The sequence below is a fragment of the Excalfactoria chinensis genome, chromosome Z (genome assembly GCF_039878825.1).
Source record: "Excalfactoria chinensis isolate bCotChi1 chromosome Z, bCotChi1.hap2, whole genome shotgun sequence".
In the NCBI taxonomy this organism is placed as follows: Eukaryota; Metazoa; Chordata; class Aves; order Galliformes; family Phasianidae; genus Excalfactoria; species Excalfactoria chinensis.
Window position 1 is genome coordinate 53,088,839 of NC_092857.1, and position 26,425 is coordinate 53,115,263.

General features: G+C 37.5%; 1 protein-coding gene across 2 annotated transcripts in view; it reads left to right on the top strand.

Annotated features, from left to right (window-relative positions):
- RASGRF2 (Ras protein specific guanine nucleotide releasing factor 2) overlaps window positions 1-26,425 on the top strand; it is a 119,698-nt gene that overhangs the window by 60,806 nt on the left and 32,467 nt on the right. The window contains exons 11-17 of one of the 2 annotated variants that reach the window (XM_072359131.1): window positions 391-457; window positions 1,310-1,446; window positions 4,578-4,660; window positions 5,488-5,736; window positions 6,009-6,397; window positions 9,495-9,623; window positions 12,231-12,320. In XM_072359131.1, coding sequence (XP_072215232.1) covers window positions 391-457; window positions 1,310-1,446; window positions 4,578-4,660; window positions 5,488-5,736; window positions 6,009-6,397; window positions 9,495-9,623; window positions 12,231-12,320 — 1,144 coding nt within the window. The remainder of the gene's footprint in view (window positions 1-390; window positions 458-1,309; window positions 1,447-4,577; window positions 4,661-5,487; window positions 5,737-6,008; window positions 6,398-9,494; window positions 9,624-12,230; window positions 12,321-26,425) is intronic. The other variant, XM_072359132.1, reaches the window with a different exon arrangement.

A 26,425-nucleotide genomic window follows, 5' to 3' on the forward strand; every position in this document is an offset into this window, starting at 1 on the left:
ATAATTAATGCATTTTGCAAAGTAAATTAAGTGTAAATGAATCTTTCAAAAAGTCATGTATTAGTTTTCTTTAAGTTCAGAACAAAAAGGATGGAATTCTAGTTATCTTTTCTGAAACTTGTGAACAAGACTCTGTGAGGCAAACTATAGTATGGTAAAAATATGAAAGAAATTTTGCACCTTTAAATGTTTGATTGATTTGCTTGCTTAAGGAAAACACAAAAACTGATCCAGCTGGTTTTTGTTCTTGAAAAATGTGTATCATGAAATTGATGTATCTTCCTACAAGCTCTGGATTCTGTAGAATCTTACTGTAAGGTGTACCAATACTTTAAAGTAGCTGTAATGGCAGATGTCTAAATTTATCAAAAATGCACTTTGTTTTCATAGACAGGAGGTGTTCTGTCGTTAATAGAGTGCACATTGATTGAGGAGACAGATGCAACAGATGATGACTGTAAGTTATGTTCAACTGCTTGTAGCAATTACAGTTCTAAGTATTTTATATTTGTGTTTTTTGTGTTGTTTTTTTTTTACATTTACCCTTGGTTTATTTTTCATAACAAATTGATATGTTCCCCTCATTCATGAAATCAGAGAAAGATCTGTTAACTGATTGAGTGGAATAAATGGTTTAATAATGGCATAAGGATTTGTTTTGCTGTGTTTGCTGTTGACATCCCACATAAGATTTCAGAGTACAATGGCTGACAGAATGTGACAAATTATTTGCTGACTTTTCTGTACAGCTTCACCCTGAGGATCTTAGAAAGAAAAAAAACCAAAAGATCTTGAAAGACAAAACAGATAATTGGGTTTCTTCTTTCATGGAAGTTGAGAGAGTTGGCAGAATTAGTGGAAAGTTTTTGTCTTGGACTCCTTACAGATTCTGACTACTGGTTCAAGTGAAGCACATTCCCAGGCTGGGTGTTTTGTTACTCATTTTGGCTTCCACCCTGTAGTTTTAGACAAGTATTACCCATGAACTGTGAAAGTAGTTTCGTTAATTTCAGTTATCCTTCAATATTCTGAGAGCATATGAAATATGGAAGTGTTAGAAGGACTTCAGCCTTATTTGGCATTTTAACATGTAACTTACTTCAACTCCCACTATTGTATATTTGTAGTGTTTATTGTGTTTGGTGTATGTGGAAAACCTAAATCAGCGTTTTGGATTCCCAGTCACTTTTATTCCTTGTTTGAGAAATATTTTAATATAACTTTTCCAGCAAGTGGAAACAACACTTTCTTTATACTGTGGTTTGAAATCTCACATTTTGTCTTTTTTTTAACTCCTTTCACCGTGAAGCAAAAAGCTCTGGACAAGTGTTTGGACATCTTGATTTCAAGCTTGTAGTTGAACCTACAGATGCTCCTCCTTTTACTGTTGTCCTCTTAGCCCCTTCACGTCAAGAGAAAGCTGCATGGACAAGTGATATAAGTCAGGTAGATATAAGTCATTATTTCTCTTGCTTGTCTTGAGATTATTTATTCCATGTTTCTGAAAACTAATCCAGGAGAAAACTGGTTTCTTGCAAGCTGACTAATTGATTTGTACTTGAAAATCCCCTAGTGTTACCTATTCTCCCTGAAATTTTGCTTTTGCATTAGACTTGTCAGTGGAATGTGTGTCTCTCTGAGGGCTGAAAAGCTGCATGACTGAGTTGTGTGCTGCATATCTGCAAAGCTTAAAACTGGTGCAATAAGGTATAGGTAAACACAGCAGCTGAGAGAGCATCGAGTGAAGTAGTTAGTCAGACTGCCAGTGGAAAACAGTAGGAAACTTTTCTCTCTTGTTTATTCATTTTGAGGAAAGGAAAATCTGAAGAGATTTGAGGGCAATCACAGAGATATTTTAACAGTGTGAGACTGAAGAAGATTAAGCTTCTTAAGAAAGCAGAGAAGCTGAATGATGGAAGCACCAAAGCTGGAAAAGAACAAGATCAGCTAGCCCAACCATCCACCTACCACCATTTCCCCACTAAACCTTGATTCTTATTACAGCATCTGAATGTTTCTTGAACACCTCCAGGGACGATGAATCAACCTCTGCCCTGCGTAGCCCTAGCCTTTTCCAGCATCCAACCACTCTTCTGGAAAAGAAGCTATTCCAAATGCCCAACCTGAATCTCCCTTGGAGAAACTTGAGTTCATTTCTTTTAGTCCTACTGCTAGTTACACAGCAGAAAAGTCTGACCTGCACCTCACCACAACCTTCCTTAAGGTAGTTGTAGTTGAACTGTAAGGTCTGCCCTGAGTCTTGTTCAGACAAAACAATTCCAGTTCCCTCAGCCTCCCCCCGTAAGACTTGTGCTCCAGTCCCTTCACAGCTTTATTGATCTTCTCTCTGGACATTCTCCTGGGCCTCAGTGTTTTACTAGTAGTGAGGGGCTCAGAGCTGAACAGAGCACTTGAAGTGCAGCCTCACTTGTGCTGAGTACAGGGGAATAGTCACCTCCTCAGTCCTGCTGGCTGCACTACTTCATATACAACCCAGGTTGCCACTGGCCTTCTTGGCCACCTGGACATACTGCTGAGCATCAACCAACGCTACTAGATTGTTTCCTTCACAAGGCCTTCCAGCTGCTCTGCCTCAAGCCTGGGCTTCTTGTGGCCAAAGACCTGGCACTTGGCCTTGTTGAATTTCATCCCACTGACCTAAGCCCATTGATCCAGCCTTTCCAGATCCCTCTGAAGGGCCTTCCTTCCCTCGGGCATATCAACACTTCCTCCTATTGGTGTCATTTTCAAGCACAGACACCACCTTCAAAGAGTAAGGACTCAAGACCCTGTACAAACGTCATGGGCATTTTAGATGCTGAAGTGTTACTCCCAAACCTCTGAAGAACTGAAACCACTGATTTTGAAAACAAAATCATTTTCCTGATTGAACCCATTACTAGAAACCTTGTCATAAAAGCATAATGAAGTGCCTGCCCAGAAGCATTTAATTTCTTTTTGTCCCTGGCTGCAGCCCTCAAGGAGAACACAGGAACCACACTAAGAAAAAGAGAATGTAGAAAGCCTTTTTTTCTTTTTTAATAAGAGGTATTCTCCTAACAATGTTTGCAACTAAAAATGTGTTCTTAGTGAGTCTGCTTGAAATTATATTCCTTTCATCCAAAACATACTCTTCCTATGAAAAATGCCACTCCCTTCACTGCAGCTGGAGAAATCTTCTCTCTTCTACTTTAAGTTTGTCCTTTGATGCTAGCTCCCTATTACTTTGATTCCTTCACTAGAAAGTTTTTATCTGTTGAATAACTGATAAATGCTAGGACTATGCAGTCTTAGTGGAAACAGTGCTGAACCACCGTGGACATTTTCATGCTTAGAGCTTCTTTGCAATACGTAATAGTCACCTGAGGGAAACTATGTATTATTGTTAGATATGTATGTTGTTGTTTTTTTCTCAGTGCTTTAAAGTAACGATTTGGTAAAGTCATAATGTGAATTATTTAACTTTGAAACCATTGTTAAATACCTGATATTAAAAACACATATAGTTAAATAAATCATAGAAGACCAGAAAAGGCCTCTGGTAATCTTCTTTGACTGATCTAACATCAGTCATTATTTTGCTAGGTAATATTTCAAGTTCAACAGATTATTCTTAAACTCAATGTAAATGCACATGAAAACTCTGGAAACTCCAGTTTCTTGATGTGAAGAAATAGCATGGTCTGCATACATATAATTGTTTAAAATACAATTTGAAAGTATTACAAAAGCAAGAGTCCTGTAGTAGTATGTGTGAGATGCTTGTTGCAGACTGTAAAAGCCTTAACTACTGGCAGACTGCAGACTTCCAAGAGCAGGGTTTTGGGTGATGTGTTATCTCAGCTATGTCAGAATACAAATCAGCAGAAAATGCTGTTCAGATGGCTTTGAGTTGTACATATACACCACTAGCGTTGAGCTGCTTTGAGGCTTGAATAACAGCTTAACCACCTATAACTTGTAAACTTCTATTGGCCATGGGACAACCTGTAATTTCAAACTAATGTGTGCTATGAACATGTCCCAGAAGTGTCTTTACACCTTTTGATACCTAGCCCAGAGCATTTATGCAAGAGTTTGCAATAGACAGCTCAGACAGCAGCTTCATAGCTGTATTTCATAATAATAGCACTGTTTGAATTTGTTTTTAAAGGAAATGTGTGCTTTTAGAAACTGCCAGTTTGTATATAATGTATATAATATTCTAACTTGTTTCCGGTGCTGATTTTTCAAGATATAGGTATCTAACACCATTCAGTTTCAAATGAACTTCAAGGTCATCTCATTTACAACTAAAAATCTGTAGCCATGTAAAATAGATTCCAGGCCAAATTCTCTGAGCATGCTGGTATAGATGAATGGACTTGAGTCTTTGTAAATCAAAGGTAGAAGACTAGAGAGTTGTATCTGTTATGATTCCTTCATCAGTGCTTTTCTTTTATGCAAATACCTTGTACTAGTCTGCTCAGACTCTATGAAAGCTATGCTGTAGTGATGCTAATGGTGACACTAACAGCATGGAATTTAATCCTTTACCATGCTTTGATATTAATGGTTTTCAATATTTATTTTCACAGTGCATTGATAACATAAGGTGCAATGGTTTAATGACCATAGTGTTTGAAGAAAATTCTAAAGTCACTGTGCCACATATGATAAAGTAAGTGAGGTATTTTATTCCCAGTGAACAAAATTTGGAAGTGTGTTATTGAAAAATAAAGTATTTGCCCCTCCCTCCCTTCCCACCCCCCTTTCTGTTGACTGCAATTAAATCTTCATCCCAACATGTATTTTTTTCAATCTGTTTCCTGAAATAGTATGAATAACTGAAAATGGCCAACTCTGAAATCACTGTGTTGCACTATGTAGGATCACAGCTCAATTTTCTCTTTTATTTCTGAAGATGCAGTAAGTTATGGGTTGGCTAATAAGTAGTTTAATTCCGTATTGGGTATTTATTTTCTGTCCTACCACTTATCATTTTATTTAATGTATTTTTAAATGTTTGGTAACCCTACAATGAGTGCAAACAAGTATGATTTTCCAAAGCATTCCAAAGCCAAAGTTTTTCTTTTCCTTGTTTCTCCTATTTCTGAGGGGAAACACAAAACATGTTATCCTAAATTTTTAACATTGAATTAAGGCAGCATGTTTATTCTAAACCTGCTTCTGTCATGCTTACATTCATTCACTTTTTTTCTTTTCTTAAAAAGTAATTCTTGGAGCCTGGGTGCAGATACTAGCTGTGAAGTAAGCCATAAATATAGCTAAGGGGTTCATTTTACTGTCTTTCACTGGGATTCCTTATAAAGCAAGATCCCAGCAGAAGCAGGTTTCTGCATAAGTGAAGAGTCTTGTGTTGATGAAATACCAGAATGCAGTATGTATTTCTTGGTTCTGTGTTGACAAGAGTAGCTGAAATGATACCTCTAGTGCACCATAATCACTCTTCCTCTCTGACAAAATGTTCTACTTTAACTTGTGTAGGTCTGATGCACGTCTTCATAGAGATGACATAGATATCTGCTTCAGCAAAACTCTGAATTCCTGCAAAGTACCTCAAATCCGTTATGCAAGTGTTGAGCGCCTTCTGGAGAGGCTAACAGACTTGCGATTTCTGAGTATTGATTTCCTGAATACGTTCCTGCATACTTACCGCATATTTACTACTGCAGCTGTTGTACTGGAAAAACTTTCAGACATATACAGACGGCCTTTCACTTCCATTCCAGTTAGGTGAGCACTGTCTCTTGTCTTCTGTGATAAATTTCTTACAGAGTTACCAGGAGATCATTCGTTTGTTTTTAACCACGATTTTTGTGTAAATAATCTGAGAGGAAAATTTGTACTCTGTAAATAAGTTGTAGATTTTTAGGTAAGTCTGTCTCAATTTTCTGCCTGTGCTTAGAGGACTAAATATCTCAGAGATTTTGCTTTCACAAGTATTTTCACTTAAATCTGTTTTGCATTTGTTACTACAGTGTTGCTTTTTTGTTTCTTGCTTTCAGGGCTTTGGAGTTATTTTTTGCTACCAGTCAGAACAACAGAGGAGAGTACCTAGCTGATGCAAAGTCACCACATCTCTGTCGCAAATTTTCTTCTCCCCCTCCACTGTCACTTTCCAGAACATCCTCACCTGTCAGAACTCGAAAGTTGTCACTGACTTCACCGCTGAATTCAAGAATTGGTGCCCTCGATCTTTCTACTTCATCTGTGGCAAGCAGTCCTACCTCAACCTATAGTCCAGCCACCTCTCCTCCACCAACAGGTAGCAAAGTACCTCTGGACCTTAGCAAAGGGCCCTCCTCTCCTGAGCAAAGCCCTGGCTCCATAGAGGACAGCTTGGAGAACCCTCGCATTGACCTTTGTAACAAGCTGAGGAGAAGCATTCGAAGAGGTATTCTATATCTACAGAACAGTGAATGTTACTTTTGGGTAAATGGAGCAGTCTCTAATTAAAGCTTAATTTTTACCAGATTACTGCACAGCACTTGTTTCTTTTTCCTTTTCCGTTCTCTTATTATTTTTCATGATCACAATAACCTGTATTGGGGAATAAAATACACTGCTCACTGTTTCTTTTCTTGTGCTTGTGATGTGTTTTCTCTGTTTGTTGTTCCTTTTTTGTAGGGATACTAGTGCAGCAGACTAAACCTGTCTGTTTTCAGTCCAGCAGTATGTTTCAGATGAAGTAAAAAAGAAATACTTGATGCCAGTTGCATTTTGTTGGAGTTGTCCTGTGTAGTAAAATATCACGCTAAAAAGAAAAAGATGTATAAAATTAGGGGGAGTTCTCTGGAAAGATTTAGTTGCTAATCCAAATAATTTATGGGAGCATTGGGTGCATTAGTGAGATTCATAGCACCTGGCTGTGATCAGTCCAGAAGGTAGATGCCTAAAAAGATGAATTGTTCTTGTGTGAATGCTTGTTGGCTTTTGTAAGGCACCTTAGAATAGGCACTACTTTCAGAGGAATAATGCTAGTTGATATAAACCTCACTGTGGGCATCTAGAATTAGAGCATTGCACATAAAATCACAGAATAATTTAGGTTAGAAAAAAAACCCGTAAGATAATCAAGTCCACCCATCTGCCTAGCACTACAACTCCACCACTAAACAATGTCTCTAAGTGCCACATCCACATATCTCTTAAATACCCCCAGTGGTGGGGACTCCACCACTTCCCTGGGCAGAGAATAGATGACAAAGCAAGAAAGTAGCTCTATTTTCATAAGGTACACACAGGGTGAGTAGTTACTACTGTTTGGGAATGGAGGTATGGTCTTCTGAATTGGAATAAAGACATACCATAATTTTGTATCCTGTTGCACTAAGCAAAAGATGAGGAAATGCAAAATTACTGTTTTCTTCCTAGAACTCAAGTCTTCTAGTGCCTGAGTTACAACCTGAATAAATATGAGCAGAATATAGCTCAGTCTCTTTACAAACACTGCAACAGTGGTAGTCAGTAAAACCAAAGAGGAAACAAGAAAAAGATAGGCAAATGTAAATTAAGAAGAGAATCATTGAAGCATTATATCTCCTTCTTACTGATGCGTTATTTTTACAGAGTGTAGTGTATTGTTCAACATAGAATTTTTTCATCGGGCAGTATAGCCATATTAGCATTCTGAGAGCATGTGACTGCTTACTCTTTATGCTTTCATAAAATACTAGTTGACTATTACATTTAAACATTGCTTCTGTTCACTGGATATTTGTGGATTAATTGCATAACAGTCTATTTATATGTCTAAAATACAGTACTAATTATATGGAGTTGGGCAAATTCTTTGCATACACCAGAGTAGTTATACTCATATCTTCATGATTGCACATTCCAAAATACAGACCAAGTGTTAATGTGATTTGTAAATAGGTAACTGTAGTCTTAGATGTAACATATTTTGTCATACACTAAATGTACACCTACTAAAAAGGAGATTATTCCGACCTAGCATTAGCACCGTGCATTATTGCAGAAGTATTCACATGCTGCGTTCGACTCTGTCAAAGCCGTGTCACTTGGGCAGCATGAGGGAACATTTGGAAATGGCAAGAATCTCATATAAATGCTAAATGGCTGTCTCTAGTCCCCTTGGAGATCTCCTGCTGAACAGTTTGCACACAGTTTAGAGGAATTTGCAACTATCTAGCTTTGTTACCCAGGGGAAAGTCCTTTTGTCACAAGGCTGCTTATAGCATGTCCAAGAAGAGGAGTAATTTAAAAAGTGATTGCTCATGGAGAATGGAAATGAGTAGTGGGCGAACTACATAATGCTGATCTACGTTTTCCTCATCATTTGAACATGGTTCTTTATTTCTGAAGTTTTCTGGGTAAGGAGACAAGTTCTGCTTAATCAGGAGCCACCACCACCTCGTAATTGTTAATGCTATTGCCCTGGTGCTTGAGGATTTCTGGGAAAACAAAGGTATCTTATTCTAAATCCAATATAACTATACAAATTCAGTTTCCCATGACTTATTATTACGGTGATGGTTGTTCTTTTTGAATGTGATTCATTTATATTCCAGAATTTTTGCCTCCTTCCCACACTATCAAACTTTATTTATATTTTTATAGTACTTATGCTGAAGGCGCAGTTGTGGTAAATACCAAACATAAAAAATATTTTATTCGCTTTTTAAAGTAGTTGGTTTTCCTGCAGAGAAAGTATTTTTCTGCTATTCTGAAGTCATGACCGTTTCTTTTAATATGCTTCTAATGGAAGAACTTCTTCACAGAATAATCAGCGTTGATGGCCATTTTAAGTAGTATTCTGATTATAGATAGTAATCTATCAAGGATTTCTTCTTGTGAGCACATATGAAACTTGTGATTTCAGGTACTCTTATTACAAATGCACTTTAGTGCATGCTCTTCTGACTTAAATTGCAGTCATAACCAAGATATTTTTTAAAACTGACAATTTTCACCAAGTTCTTTGTTTATGAGCTTTTGTCTGGTTATGTCATAGGTACAAAGCTTTCATTCCAGACAATAATTATTGCTGAATCTTCTTAGCACAGAAGATGCATGGCAAGCTCCAAAAGCACTGCCATTTGAATGTAGCATTTCATAATGACTGTAGAATGTAGATTAAACTTAAATAAGGTTTGTGTACTAGATTTGGTATTTAAACACTAGTGTAAAATGTTCTTAATTAATGGCCATTTTTAAAATAGTGCTTTTCAGTGAAGATTACTTTGACACACAAATTCTTTTGTATCATTGCAGTCAGTTTGCTCAGCTTTGACTATGCAGATTTTCTATCTTTTGGTGTTCATACACTGAGAATTCTGAGTCACTTACCTACTCTTTATTTGCTTCAGAGCTGTACTATGTTCGTATCTAAAACAAACTAACCTGACTGTGCTCTGTACTTTAAAAAGGAGTGTCATAAAGCCCCATACTTTTTATCCCCAAAACCTCTTAATATGTTGTAAATTTTGAGCTATCATCCTGATATTAACATCTGTTCTCTTTTAAAGCAGCAGTTCTGGAGTCAGTGTCAGTGGATAGAACTATTCCTGAAAGCACCTCAGCAGTGGATACCACAGAACTTTCCCCATGTAGATCCCCTTCAACACCACGCCATCTCCGCTATCGTCAATCAGGAGGTAAGAAACTGAACTTTCTGCTTTCTGTAACTTCCATGAGTTTAAATAATGTAGCCATAGTCTTTACAAAATATTAGAAATTCATAGTCTTTCAGTGATGTGAATTACACCACTCAATGAATAAATGAGGGCTGCTCTAAAAGTAATGCTTCCTTTTTTATTATGGTGACCCATGATGTCAGAGGCAGATGTTGTGTTGTTGGTGGTATAACAGTAGAGTTTGAACCTTCCTGCCAGTATTTTTACTGTGCTGTATTTTGTTCCTGCATGATGAATGGCAGCAGAGTGGCATAGAGAATGGTATTTGACATGGAAGTGTATCTGGTGCACATCCTCCCTCTGCGTGGAAAAAATGGCACCTATTGACATACATCCATAATTGCTGAATGTTTCTGGAGACAGAAAGAGGATATGAGCACACTAGAGATTGGTGTTGCATTTCAGCAGTGGCAACAGTGATATGAAAGACAAGCCACATTCTGGACAGCCATGCACAGCTATCACACCACAAAGTGAAGAGTGTCTTGATCAGTTCATTCACATGATTCAGCATATTATGATCAGGAAACTCTGTTTGGAGCTGAGTATCATTTTCAATGCATTGGAAACAACAGTGCCAAAATTGGAATATCTCAAAGTTGGAGACAGGTGGATCCCACAAATGCGCAGACAGGAACAGAAAGAACACTGTATACAAGTCCGTCAGGACCATGTGCCAGTATGAGGCTGAAGATGGCAGTTTCCTGGATTACATTTTACTGATGATGAAATGTGGTGTCACAACCACATGGTGGAGTCAAAATGGCAGCCCATGAAGTGATGACATATGAATTCCCCATTGAAGAAGTTCAAGATGTAGTTCTCAGTAGATAAGTGACACACACTGTCTTTTGGAATAGGAAAATGGTGATCTGTCTGGATTTTCTGGAACCTGGACAAGCCATCAACTACTGATAACTACTTTGCAACACTGATAAATCAGAAAGCTCAAACCTTCTGTACCAGGTCAGAGAAGAAGACAGCCTTTCTCTTACAGCACAATGATACCAGGCCCCATACTAGTGTGAAGATCATGGAACACATTGCCTCTCATGGCTTGAAGGTCCTACTACACTGACTGTAAACAGTCTGGATTTGACGCTTTCTGCCCTTCATCTTTTTGGGCCAATAAAAGATGAACTGCATGAGCAACATTTCCTAGCAATGATGCTGTCATAGCACCTGTGAAATGGGTCATCTCCACTGCTGATGATTTTTTACAAGTCTGAAATGCAGACTCTTGTTCACTGCTGGCAAAAATGCATAGCTATTGGTGTTGACTGTGTTGAAAACTTGTGTTTTGTAGCTGAAAATATGCTCAATCAGATAGGGCTCTTGTGCTCTTTGTATCTGTTTTTGTTTCTGTGGAAATAAATTGGAGGCATTATTTCTGTAGAGAAGTATGTGTTAATAACAGGAGACTTAGTAGCATGTTGGAGCTTTGTGTGTGATGAATTTTTCTTTAACAGCTTGAGCAAGATATACCCAAGTTCAGAACTAATACTGAATCAGCCTTATTCTCACAAAATTCTCTAGATATTTGCATATTTTTTTCTCAGCCGCTATGGAGATATATTTTGGACACAATACGTAATCATGAAATGCACAGAACCCAATATTGTCATTGGGAAGTGACTGTGTGAGTTACCTTGTGTGAAGCTGGAAATTTATAGGTGATAACAAGTGACTTATTCCAAAAAATAGAATAAATTGCTCTGCTGAAGAGGTGAAGGGAGAACTGGAACTCCTCAAATGGCTCTCACAAGTCTCTTCAAAAACATTAAGTGGGCTGTGAGATCTATCCATAATCTCCATCCACTTAAAATGCTTTCTCCTCACACAAACCAGATCTCAAGGCATTGGTTTGACACATGGGATTAAAAAAAAAAAAAAATATATAGAACAGAGCCTTCTCAACTGTTAATAAATTACTGAGACACTTTAATACTAAACCAATAGTAACGTTTTGCTGTTGACCGTAGTTACGGTAGGATGACAAGACTCGAGTTGGAAAGTGCAGGGAGCAGTAGTACACTATTTGAGTACTGACATAATCAACATCAACACAACTCCCTAAGGAGAAAATCTGACAAATTTTGCAAAACAGTACCCAAGTGATGAGCTGGGAAGATCTGTAAATCTCATCTGATTTGTTAACGTGCTTCGTCCTTTAATGCATTTGTTGGGGTTTTTTGTTTGTTTCAGTTAACTCTCTTTAAAAAGTAACCATTACTTTTGTCATTCTGTTTGATTCAAGTTTATTCCTCATCCTTAGCAATGTCTTAAGAATTTTCTCCCATAGCAACATCAATTGAACAGGCCTAGAACTAATATTCAAATTGCAGAAATTATAGTGATATTTTTATTTTCTTTAGTATAGAATGATAGAAACATAGAATTGCTCAGGTTGGAAAAAACCTTTGAGATCAAATCAACATAAAATCAGATTCATAACATGAAAATAGAAAATGTTCACAGTGTATGAACATTAGTAAAGATTTCAAATGTTACTGTCACTTACTGAAAAAAATTAAAGGCATGACCTTTCTCTGTCTGTTCTCTTCACAGTGCAAACTGCTGACAACAGTCACTGTGCTGTTTCTCCTGCGTCTGCTTTTGCTATTGCTACAGCTGCAGCAGGGCATGGGAGTCCACCAGGTGAGAAAAACTTACTGTACCAAACATTAACATACTTAAGTCTCAGAAGATAAATATTTATTAGGAATTTACCTAAATCCTAAATAGCCTCTGATTTGTTACTATAATCTGCTTGGTATCATATATTGACTGGAGGTTTGGCTTCCATCGGAGGCCAATATGAAATATTTGTAATTTGTAATTTAACATCTTTAATTTAAAGGTTTTTCTTAAAACTTTTTGAAATTATAAAGTGTACAAAAGGCAAAAATTAGAATACTGAGGAAATTAATAAAAATGTTATTTAACCCTGTAACATTTTACAGGAGAAATTCAAACACTGGTTTTATCTCACAAGAGCAGTGTAAAATGCTGGAATTGTGATTATGCGATTTAGTTGACTTGAATACATAGTTCAGTTACAATAAAAAACAACTTGGATCAATTGATAAGATGAAAAAAAAAAAGAAGAGAAGGAAATCCATTCAACAATTTCTTACTTGGAAAAAAGCTGAGGCTGAAATCCTTAGGTACTGCAATCTTCTGCACAACAAAAAGCATTTTCAGATTTAATGGAAGGTGTATGTTTACTGCAAATGAAGAGATCACCAAGAAATTGACTCATAAATATGAGCAAACAGAAGAACAGAAGAGAAAGCTCAGGTGCATCCACGCTGTTAGCTTTTGTACTGTGGCAGTCTGAAAACTTGTAAAGAAATTTACGTCACCAAATAGTAAAATTATCTCTTAGACTGTTTGTATACTACTCTGTTTTGGGGAGTTGTCAGTAACCTTCATCTTGCCTACATGAAAGAAGGAAAGAATGGGAATGTATTGAGCAATACCTTTTAGAATAAGCGTGAATCTTAAATGAGGACTTCATACTGTACCATATACCTTCAGGAAATGCTATGTGCCTTTGTTTTGTGAACTCTAGGGATATTACAAAATTGTTCAACAAGATTTTGGATGATCACTGTATAAACCAGTGATCTCTTTTCTTGCTTACTTAAATTAGAATTATGTTCATGTTGTTTAATACTATGTCTATTACATTTTGTGCTTTATGTCTACAGCTGTGGTTGTTTTCTTTGAGTGAGTGGACATCATATGGCAATAACTTCTGGACAATAAGTGTTGTGTATTCTTGTAGATTTTTTATATTTTCTTTGATTTTTAGATTACACAAAAGCTATATTTTAGATATAGCTAATATGTATATGTATATATATTATAGATATATATATTTTAGATCACAAAAGCTATATTCAGTTCTAGAGTCCTTGTGAACATCACACAGCAGATATTTAGTAAATTTTTTTGAAGTGAAGAATATGGTTTTCCTTTGAAAGCAGGCATTGCCAAGAAATCAGTGACATATATTACTTTATGAATTAATTCCTATATGTTTACAAATTGTTTACAGAATACAATAAAAAGAAAAAAGAAAAAACAAAAAAACCTGGTTTTTATCCAGTAGGACCAACACAATTTTAAATCACAGCTTTTATATTTTTAAAGCACGGGTTCCCAATACTTATCAGACAAGTGTTAGAGAAAATAACATCTAGCATTATTGCATTGTGTGAGGGAATTTCAAAGCACTGAAAAAAGAAGATACATCTCTAATATTCTTATAAGTAAACTTTTGTATTGCTTTTTAAGATAACTCTGCATAAAAGGCTATTTTGTTGGCTATAAAAAGCTATTTTATGAAAAAAGGAATTGAAGGAACTGGGGCTGTGTAGTCTGAGGAAGAGGAGGCTGAGGGGAGACCTTATTGCTTTCTTCCAGTATCTGAAAGGTGCTTACAGTGAGAGCAGGGCTGGTCTCTTTTCACTGGTGACAGGTGACAGGACGAGGGGAAATGGCCTCAAGTTGCACCAACGTAAACTTAGGTTGGACACTAGGAAACACTTCTTTACAGAAAGGGTAGTTAAGCACTGGAATAGGCTCCCCAGGGAGGTGGTTGAGTCACCGTCCCTGGATGTGTTTAAAAACCATTTGGATGTGGTGCTCAGGGACATGATTTAGTGGAGGGTTGTTAGAGTTGGGGTAGTATGGTTAGGCTGTGGTTGGACTTGATGATCTTTAAGGTCACCTGAGTGATTCTAGGATTCTGTGATTCTATGAAAAGAAGTCCCTGGGGATCACTGCTTGTCACTGATCACATAGGTGCTGATCTGTTGACTAAAGATCTCTGGATGCATCTGTCTTTGTGCACCAAATAGTCCATACATTGAATACATCTCCAATTTGGAGACAAGGATGTTGTGTGGGATCATGTCAAAGACCTTACAGAAGTCCGGGTAGATGACATTAGTCTGTCCTTCCTTGTCCATGTTGTCACTTCAGCATAGGCCAGCAGACTGGTCAGGCATGATTTGCACTTTGTAAATTATCAATAAAACAAAGTGTAACCAATGGTGTAGCAAATAAATTTCTTCTTTACCAGGAATATCTAGCACAATTTAAAGAAAAATAGTTAATGTTAAGTTGATCATTTTATCTTGTAACAGTTCCACTGAACATGGGCTTCAGGGAGATTGCAATAATGAAACCTAGATTCAAAATCCAAATTAATCTTGTATACTGTATATATTTTGAAAAGTGCATTTCTTTCTCAAATTAAATTAGAATCCCAAAATCTCCTGACATAGAAAACAAACATTTGACAAGAAGCAAATACTTCATCCCAAGCAAACATTCATATATTATTTCCCAATTAATACAGCAGATTATTTCAGCAATTCCATCATCTCATTTCAAGTTGCGTACTTTGGTGTTTCCAGCATGCTGCGTGCTGCAAACTTGCCTTTCTCCTCCTACAGCATGCTGATCTGCACTGTAAAGGATGTACCATTTTTCACGAGAACAAGGTGACGTGTTACAAGAGGGGATAGGAGTGGGATGGAAGCTTGAGGTTGGCAGGAGGGCCTGGCTTCTTCAGTATAAGCATGTGGTTTTAAAATGCATATGAAAGGAAGAGGAGAGAAAGTGAGAAAAGCAGGAAAAAAAAGTCATTGGGGGAGTATCTCTGACAAATATGATTTGCATGAAGGAAAATAAGCCCCATGCTAGTAAGGGTATAAGTTGATTTTACTCTGTATAATTTTAAGGATTTAAAACACTAATTAAAATAACAGCTGGAAGTTTGAAAGCATCTTCTCAAAAATGAATTGCTTATGTACCGTCCCTTTCAGTTAGTTGCCTGGCCATATCTCTGGTGGTAAATCAATTTTTACTTGAATTATTTATCTGAGTGTGATTCAGGATAGAGAATACTTTCCTGAAACCTCTGTGTTTTGCTACTTCTACCTTATCAAAGAATATTTCTAAGTATCACTCAAGCAGTCATCTTTCAAATCACAAACATGATGTGGACCATCAAGGGATGGAACACTTCTCCTATGAGGACAGGCTGAAAGAGCTGGGGCAGTTCACCCTGAAGAAGTGGAGGCTGCAAGGTGACATTATAGCAGCCTTTCAGTGTCTAAAGGGGAGCTACAGGAAAGAAAGGGACAGACTCCTTAGCTGGGTTTGATGTGACAGGACAAGGGGGAGTGGTTTCAGGCTTTAAGAGTGCATGTTTAGATTAGACATGAGGAAAAAGTCTTTCACAGAGAGGGTGGTGAGGCCTTGGAATAGGTTGCTCAGAGTTGTGCTGGGTGCCCTGTCCCTGGAGACTTTCAAGGTGAGACTAGATCAGGCCCTGGGCAGCCTGGTGTGTCTGTGGTGTCCTTGTTCATTGCAGAGGATTTGAGCTAGATGACCTGTGACGAGTGGCATTCCTCAGGGATTGTTGCTGTGACAGATGTTATTTAACATCTTTGTGGGCAACATGGACAGTGGGATTGAGTGAACCCTCAGCAAATTTGCAGGTAACACCAAGCCGAGTGGTACAGTTCACATGCTAGAGGGAAAAAATGCTATCCAGAGGGACCTGGAGGGGGGATGGGCTTGAGAGCTGGGTCCACACCAACCTCAAAGGCAGGTGCCTGCATCTAGATAGGGGCAATCCAAACCAGAGATTCATACTGGGCAGAGGATGGCTTGAGAGCAGCCTTGGGGAGAAGGATTTGTTGGTGTCAGTTAGTGAGACTCAACATGAGCAGGCAGTGTGCTCTTGCAGCTCAAAAGGCCAGCTGTATCCTGGGTAGCATCAAGAGAAGCATGGCCACCGGCTCAAAGGAGGTGGATTCTTCCTCTCTACTCTGCTCTTGTGAGACCCTACTTGGAGTACTGCATCCAGTTCTGGGGGCCCAACACAAGAATGACATCGAGCTGCTGGAGCTGGTTCAAAGGAGGGCCACGAAGATGATCAGGGGGCTGGAGCAGCTCCCCCACAGGGACAGGCTGGGGCTGTTCAGCCTGGAAGCTAAGGCTGTGGGGTAATCTTACGATGGCCTTCCAGTACTAAAAGAGAGCTCACAGGAGAGCTGAGGAGGGACTTTTTGTAAGGGCATGTAGTGACAGGACGAGAGGAAGTGCTTTTAAACTGGAAAAGGGGAGATTTAGACTAGATATTAGGAAGAAATTCTTTATTGTGAGTCTGGTGAGACACAGGAACAGGTTGCCCAGTGAGGTTGTGGATGCTCCCTCCCTGGAAGCATTCAAGGCTGGGCTGCATGGGTCTTTGAGCAACCTGGTCTAGAGGGAGGTGTCCTTGCCTATAGCAGAGGGTTGGAACTACATGACCAAACCATTCTATGTCTCTTGGAAAATTTTGATGTGAAAATGAGACACTGAAATGCATATAAAATGCCTTTGTCTGCCCGGAGTCACTGTGGATGTCTGTATGCAGTAATGTATCTTAATGGTAGCAGTGGTAGCTAACAGAAACAGACTTCTGTAAATTACAGTTCTGGTTTCCAGAACGATGTATCTCTTGAAAGCCGAGTATGTACTGAACTTGTGTCAGATGAGTCCTTTGGACTCTGAAGTTTGACACACATTAGTCCTGCTTTGATTACTATCACGTTATGGGAAATATAACAATCAGCTCAATGTAGTAATTCATGTTCCGTAGAGACCCAAATTACACTGTGGGTCACGTGGGTCATTTCTAATAAATCTATCATAGATTGATTATGACTGATTGCTTATTTAGAAAAGCTAAAAATGTCATGAGAAAGTTCAGCAAAATCTTTCAGTGAGAGCTGCTTAGATTATTTTAGGTATTGACCAGTGGTGATGTTCTGCAGGTGCTCAGACTATTAGCCAGTCCCCTGTGTCCCAGTATGTTTGTTTTGTTTTGGCATAATCTCCAACTGGAGTAATGGAATAACACTTTGTACCAAATGATACAAGAGGGACCCTATGTGCATATGCGTGTGTTCATGTATTTGTAGTTGCATGTATGATTGTGAAGAGGGACTCGATGTAGCTTTCATGCCCTTGCCTGTTTGGGGTACTTGGCACTTTAACTCTTTAATATGACTATGTACTCCAGAGAATTTGTATCTTTTTCTAGTTGATTTTCAGTATGTTAGCATAAACGTTGATGTTAGTACTAGTTACAGTACTTTTGCACTGAGTAATTTTCTGGTGTACATATATACCGTTTAATTCTATTTACTGGAAAAGCTTTGTGTAAATTTCTTAGGAATTCTGACCTGGAAAAAATAAAATATAAATAAAAAATAAATAACGATGATATCCCAATCTATATTTGAAATACAAAGAATCTTTTATTTTGGAGTACTGTCATTTAACCCAATGAGGATACTGCAGTGTAGATGGGAACAACTGCATGGCAGATATTGTGGAGACTGTTTCCATGCAGTTGGAAGCAGACTTTAATTTTAACTGTAATGCTTTAAGTAGTAGATTTCTACATGGAGCTGCAACATTTAATTTGCAGGCATCTAACTTCCTGTCATGCTTGCAGGATATCAGCAAATCAGTGACATCATGGTTCCAGGTTTGGTTTGCAGTCATGTTTGAGCTGTATACCTTTCCAGTCCCTACTTTGTGTTAGTGATCTGCCATGTTTAGCTCCACAAAAGAAAAGGGTTTGTGTGGGAGCTGGTATCCTCCCTTGATCTTTTCTGCAGAACAGAGAAAGGTTTTTGTTTGTTTGTTTTTATTTTTAGTTTTAGCCAGGAAATGGGAAAGTGAGTGTGCTTGTTCCCTCTTGGGAACATATGATAAAGAGATTTCCAGACCAATTCATGCAGACTTGGGAAGGTTTGAGAAGCCCTGAGACCTGAATACTACGTAGCTTCCTTGTGTTCCACATTTTGACTGAAGAGCTACAGGTGGGGTTGGGTAGTAAATCCTCATTGGCTTGCTTTATGCCTGGCACTGTTCTTCATCAGAAAGGATTATGTGACAATTAACCATTAATAGACCAGCCAGCTTTCTTTCTTTGTGGCTAGAGAGTTGTCAGGAATTAACCAGATGTCGTCTGTGGTGTTGGACGTAGCCAGTGTTGGTGTTGCTGGGCTGGCTTCTTTGGGGAGCAGGGAGTGATGTAGTTGTTGCCATAGAGAGGCAAACTATTTTCTGTTGTAGGCTGTGACTTTAACACATGTTCACCAAGCTGCTTTTGTGATTAATTTCTGTAAGTTTTCTCCTGCCAGCGGATATTTTACTGGGAAATCAGTAGGGAAATGAAAATAGAGATTAAAACTAATTTGTTTGGAATCTACCTTCTAATTCGAAAACCCTAAATGATATTCACCTACTCTGTAGTGAATTTGAATAGATTTCTATTTTTGCTCCTGAATTAAGAGCCCTTCAAATGGAACAAAATTGTTGCTTAGCAATTTTAGGTAACTGGCTAAACGTTCAAATGAAGTTGAATCCTCCCTTTCAGTTTTGATAGAACAATAACTTTGAACTGGAACAATGGCTTCAAGATGTTTATTTTTGTCTCTTTTGGAAGTTAAAAGTCAGAGGAAAATCAATGATTTTTCTTACTTTACCAGAAATTTGGAAAACCATTCTCTATAGGTTGCCCTCTCACCTTTTCTTATTCAGGCTTATGAAAGAAGCTGGCTTCTTGGGAAAAAGTGTAAATGCAGTGGAGAATTCCTGAGTTGTAACACCATTAACCATGGGCTTCCTGACCTATTGCACTAAGCTTGGAGCGGCTGCAGGGAAAGCTCTGTTTCATACATACCTGCAAGCAAACTGACACTGGGATAAAAACATTTTCTTTATTCGAGAAAGGGGAATAGTACAGTGCTTATTCCAGAACCCCAAAACTGGATCCTACCGTGATTAATTGAGCAGGCTGTGTTGAACGTGCATTTTCTCACACTGCTTTCCTAAGCTAAAGAGGAAGGAAGTTGGAATAGAATTTTGACCACTTTCAAGGAAGGAAAAAAAAACTTCACAAGAGGAGGATTGGACTATATAATCTGAGTTCATAGAGAGCGCAGGTTGTTTAGATTACCAGTTATCCTCTTTACATTTGGGGCACCCACTGATGTTGTATCACCTTCTATAAGACAGGTGAGATAAGTTTTGGGAGGTTTTATTGGTGGCTTTTGTTGTTTGTTTTGTGTGTGTGTTTTTGTTTGTTTGTTTGTTTTCCCCTGCATTGCTTAGTTTGTAGCCCAGTCATAAATGGTCTGGGGAGCTGAAAGATGGACATTTTGCTGATAAAGCAGGTTGAAAGTATACGCAGTCTGTAATTAAAGAAATGAAAAGCTGGAGATGAACTGCAGAAACACTTCAGCAGGTAAAAACTGCCTCTGTGTTCCTTAACAACTGAGAGGCATGGCAGGAATCGAGGCAAAGTCACTTGGCTGACATAGAAATTAAAAGATGTATCAGCTGCAGTGTTGCTATTCTTGTCCTTATTCACGGAAGATGAGTCAGACATTACCACAATAAAAAACTGTTCAAGATGTACTAAACAAATTACAAATATGATTGTTAAGGTAGGCTGGTAAAGAAATCTTTTCTTCTTTGTCAATTATTTCCTACAGTTATTTCATATAAATAAGTCATAGTTAAAGGAATTGTTGTTGCATTGCAAATTTGTCATGATATCCTAAAATGCGTAAACATAGTTGGCTACAACAGCTTTTCAAATTGAAGATCTGTTCTTTTGTAGAATTATGATTAGAAATACAGACATGAGATTTTGATGGCGTGGCCTATGGTTTCAGTAGAAAATTGGACTAGGATGTCACACATACAAGCAAATATTTATAAAACTTCCATGAAAGCAAATATGGTTTCGAAGATGTAGGCATGTAAACCAAAATTTAACATTGGGTTTTGGTGAATTACATTAACTCCATGTTGTCTCTCTTTGTTATTGCTGAAAGAGGAAAAGAATAGGGTTTGACCTTAATGGAATCACCATTTCTTCCTAGTTTTGAAAATGTATTGTAGTATGTGCTGTAGACTAAAGTTACAGATAGGTACTCGTTCCCTGTGAGGGTATAGCATATGGAAATGCTAATACACACATGTTCATTTTTATCTATCTTACAGAGGAGTGAACGACGCTGTTTTCTCTGAAGCCATATGTTTATCACAGTGTTCCAAAAATAAAAATGCAATTTCATCTTGCTGCTGAATTTTACTTACAAATACATTAACAGATTCTTGATTGTTTCTTACTTCCTAAGCTGTGTTTTAGATTTCTAGAACAAGTTATGTAACTGCAGTTATACTCTTGGTGTTGAGCAACCTGTACCAGTAAGCGTTAGTTAAGGTAGTATAAAAGGGAGAATTTTCAAATTTGAATAGTTGACTTTAAAGGAGGATTTTCGTTCTTCATTATACCCTTGTTTTAACATCTCACCTAGATCACTGTAATTTGCAGCCTTAATGTTATGATTAGGACTTGAAATAGTGGGTTGATGTTATGCATATTATTTAGACATCTATCTTATTTCCCAGTTGTTGATCTAAAATTATTTCACTGTACAGAGAGATTTTTAGACTTCTGCACTTAGGTTCGAGTTCACAACATAATAATAACTGCATTGTCTCAGTTATGTGTCTTTTAAGTTTCTATTATTAGAAAAATCCTTTCTAAAGCAAGACTTAGTTAAAAATAGTTTACCAACCTCTCTCTTAAATATTTTGCAGAAATGAAAATCAGTAATTGTAGCTCTATCTAATGTGTTACACTATTGTACATCAGCTGATGCATGTGAATCCAATGGGATTTACTTTACTAAGACTATAATCCCTTGACTTGATTTGATAGTTAGATTGTATTTGCTGTGGAGGCTTTAGGCAGAAGAGTCAAATACATACTTGGAATTACTTCTGACGTGGGTGGATGCAACAGGGATTTTCAGCAGCATATTTCTTAGAACAAAATGATTTCAGAAGTCCCAAGGACCAGTGAAAGTGAAATTAAAAGCCTGAAATGCTTTGGGTACTCGATTTCTTCTTTTTGTAATGATCATTGCTTTTGATGCAGTGTCAGCTGTTAACTCTTGATGAAACAAGGAAACAAGCCAAGCCAGAGTATAGTAAATGATTATATATGCCTCTCTCAAACTAAGGTAGCCTGAAGAGTATGATTAGACTTGATAATTCCTACCTTCAAGCCTTGGACTGAACATATGACAGTGTCTGAATATATACATTTGGTAATTCCTGAAGGAGAACTATATTATTGGTCAAATTTGCTGTTCTTTATGCAGTGAGTGGGAGTTCATGTTCTTTTTTGCTTCTCTTCCTCTGTTAATATAAATGGTCTTATTTCCAGCTTTGCCATTCTCCAGCTAGCTGATGTATGGCAATCTAATGTCATAATGAAAGAAATTAGAACAAGAGCAGAATCCTTGCAAATGTAGATTTCTTATCAATATTAGACTGCTTGCTTTCCAATGTTTTTCTGTGAGAATGTGTGAAACTCAATTACTTGCTTGAGAATCTGTGTCCAAAAAACATGTATATCTTTAAAACAGTCAGCAAAACTTTTTAGTTGTGTCAGTGAAAGCCTTTTAAAATTGTGTGTGTGTGTGTGTGTGTGTGTGTGTGTGCTACTTGTGTTGCAGAGGCTTTTTCAGTTTTAATCTGTGTATGAAAATCTCTCTGCTCAAAGCCTGGGTGTTCTGTTTATACTTTATCCACGTCAGAAAGTACTGCTGATGTTTGCCGACCCTAAGCTTTTAGGATTTGAGCTGGGCTGAATCATGAAGCTGGCTTACAGACCACGAGTGTATTTATCAGAAGAAAAAAACACATAAGAGAGAGAAATATATTTTACACTTGTTTTAAAAAATTACTATTTGTCTGTTTTATGGTCAGCAGACATTCCCCTTCCACCTTACTGAGACTCTGGTGTTGGTTGTTACCTCCTCCCTTGTTGAACTGCAGTTTTCAACCATTTCAGATGCTAATGCAGCTTTGTTATATGATTCCGGGGTATTTTGTTGAAACTGACTGATAAAATGCTTTTTTAGAAATGAAGACTTTTTTGTTAGGAGAGTCACTAGGAAGTAGTTGTAGTTACTCTTCTTAAGTACAGACAAATTTCCCCTAATTTGGGGAATTTAAATTATTTTTTATATAGACGAGTCATTCCAAATAGGTGACCTATTATCAAAGCTTTTGACAAGTTAGTTATTGTGGTCAGGAATCATGTCCTACTGTATTAACACTGAAAAATAAAATGAAGTTGTTACAGTTATTGCAATTAACTCAGAGGCTTTTTTGACATATTAAGCAAAGCATAAAAGTGAGTATACATTGATCAATTCCTTTAGCAGTGCAAAAGGTGACATAGTATAAATGAGTTTGTTGAATGAGAGTGGCTTTTAAATGGGGAATTATGAGAATTTCTGATAGAGTCAGGTTTGCTTAGAGGTGGTGCTTAGAGTGGTACATGGTATCCTTCTGAGCTTTTACTTTATGAATGGGATAGATAATGATGGCATCTGCCTATGGAAAGTGCTGTGGGCTTTCTCATGAAGGAAACTACTTATGTAAAAGATACTGTCGTAATCTAACGTGTTTGTGTCTTCAGATGTTGAGATTCACATTTATTCAACGCCTTTGTTTTCCTTGGTGATAAATTCAAAACTGTAAGTTTTGATAATAGTACCTGTAATAAAAACATCTGGAGATGAAACTGGATTTTGCATAACAATCTGAAGACAGCTGCACAAGCAGGATGATTAAATTATGTTAGAATTAATACTAATACTAATAACTAACAGTGGTGACAAGTCAGCACTGTGTTTGACAGCATGTGGTAAAAGTTCTGTATCACCATTATGTGAAGAAAATACATGTGGAAGCAGCTCAACAGATACTGCAGGGAATAAAAGAAGAAAAAGAAAAAAAAAGTTTCTTGAAAGTTGATTACAGTGAAGATTATTAATGATCAGAAATGTTGCTGCTGTTTCTGATGAGGAAAGACTGCATCCTTCAGGACCAGAACTGATATATGCTATGGCATGTTTCTTGTTTCACTTTGGAGTCTGCATGTAGCCCTACATGGGAAATGTATTTCAGTCTAGAACCCTCACTAAATCTTAGAAAATATTAGCTTCCTGCTAAATGAGACTCTTCATCTGTCTCCTTTTCTGGAACCACAGTGAAGATGAGCTTAGAGGAAATCATGCATGCTTTTTTAAAGATGTTTTTCATAAGGTTTTGCTTCTTCGTAGTAAGCTAGACAAAAATTTCAAGTGATTAAGTGTCGTGGTTCAACCCAGCAGGTGGTTGAGTGCCACACAGTCATTTGCGCGCTCTTCCTCCTTCCTAGTTGAATGGGGGGGGAGAATCAGGAAAAAAACAGTGGAACTTGTGAGTTGAAATAAAACTATTTACTAAGACAAAGTAAAGGATAATAGTTATGTCTATAAAAATCTGTATGTATGAATGTACATAACAAGTGATACGCAAACAAGTGATGCTAACCACCCCCTGACCAATGCCCAGCTCACCCCCAAGCAGCAGAAGAGAATGAAATGAAGTCCCACCCCTTCAAAACTCTCCTACATGATGTCATACGATATGGAATATTCCTCCAGCCAGCTCAAGTCAACTAATTCTTCTCCCTCTCAGCTCCTTGGACCTTTCACTGTGAATGGTCTTGGCTCTGTACAACACTGCTTAGCAGCAACTAGAAACATTAGTGTGTTATCAACACTGTTTTTCTCCTTGAACCAAAACATAGCATCATACAAGACACTCTGAAGACAACAATTCCATCTCAGCTGCAACTAAGACATGAAGTATGGCTATTTTGTTCATTTTTCAGTCCACCTAGATTTATAGACTTCATGGTTAAGAGTGTTAAAGAGCCTAAGTCACAGACAGGGATGATATTATGCAAGGGACTGTGTAATCAGAATTAAAAATTCTTTCTAGACCAAAACCAAGTAGGAAAAGTATGTGAGGATTACCAGCATAGATCTGGCAGTGATGAAAGCCTAGCAGGAAACTGCTTGCTAGAATGAAACTCTCAGATAGATCTGAGATGTATAATTAAACCTTTCTATTTATTGCAGTTAGCATCTGAGCTGAAGCCTGTTTTGGTTCCCTAGTCTGTAGTTCAGTGCCGTTTCTTTTAGCTGATACATTTGCAGACCCATAAAGTTTTGTGCTTCAATTAAGAATCCTGGGCAGTCTCTTAACAGGCTCTGTATCTCTTCCAGCCTCTCATACATCAGCTCTGCATTTGCAGAGTAAGAAACCTGTGGTTAATGAGCAAAGAGGCTCAGTGAAATTAATGATCTCTTTTTGCCATTGACTTCCATAAGATGGATGAAATTGTGCGCCACGTTTTGTTTTGTGTTTTGTGAATAGAGAAAGAAGTGTGTCCTGGCATTCTGATGGTTTTGGTATTTAAAGACAGAGCGGTTATGAAATCAATAGATTTTCAGTTTTGAACAAATATGTTACATAGCTGTTTAGTGAAGTCTTGTACATGTATATGTAGAGAGAGTTAACACAAAGGGAGTTAAATATACCTCTACACCCATACGTCTCTGGTCACCTAAGTTCTTTTCATACACAATTGGGCATATCTGTGTATCCAATCAAGACATCAACATTAGCTGCTGACTATGTGGATCTGACTGGTTATGCTGCTTAGACTCTGTTGATGATAATTACGGATTAAAAATTGATGACATTCTGAGATCCATAGAAGTTTGCTGAGTAATCCCTCAGGCTTTACATTTTTCGTTTCTTGCTCTTTTTATTCTTTTTTTCTTTTTTGCAGCTGGCTGGAAACTGTCCCTGCAGTTTTCTCTATTTTTATTTTTTTTTTTCCTTTCAACTTACTAAAACTTTTTTACTTTAGTGTTACTTTCATAGAGACTCTGCTGCATTAATACATAATTTTCATTGTGACTTTCATTGCTGAAATTAAGTGGCTAATTGAGCAGTTTATAATGTGTATGCCTAATTGCTTCTGCAAGAGGTTAACTGCGAAAAGCATAGAAAATTAACATACAAAATGTTGCCTAGGTTACCTTTTACTAAGTCAAGCCTCAGAGATTTTATTTACTTTGCTGTTTATGGGCAACGAAACTCCTGAAGATGCGTTAATATGAAAATTTCTTCAATACTGAGTCTTAGGTATCAACTACAGTGTAATATGCCGTATTTCAAAAAGCATTCTGTGAAATAGAATAGTAGAGAATCTGTTTGGGGTCCAACCTGTAGTAAGAGATGCATAATTGCAGTTACACTTGGGTTTTTTTCCTTCTGTCTGAAAATACAGAACAGCAATTTTGGTTTTTGGGGCTGACTGTATTAAATGTCTGTAATAAAAATACTGTAATACTAATACTAGCCTCTGAGGATACTTCCAATGTTCTTTTCACAGAATAAATAGATGCTTAATCCCCCTTTGCTATTTCTAATAATATACAGGCTTCAGAACAGCTTTTCAGCCAAAAAAATTGCAAAGCGCCGGTCCATAAATAAGGGAATTTCCAATTGTTCCTGGACTCAGCACTGTGTGAAATGGAAAACCAGTGTAGATGACTTAGTGTAAGATCAAATCCAACAAACACCTAGAGAAAAAATTAAATTCACTTCTCAAGAGTTTTGTCGGAGTTATTGTTTGTTGTGTTGTTTTCATTTTTAACAGGAGTATTTAATGTAATCATTTTGTTAGCAATATACAGCTACAACAAAACTAGACAAGAAAGAAACAACGGTGTGAATGTAGTAAGAAACTT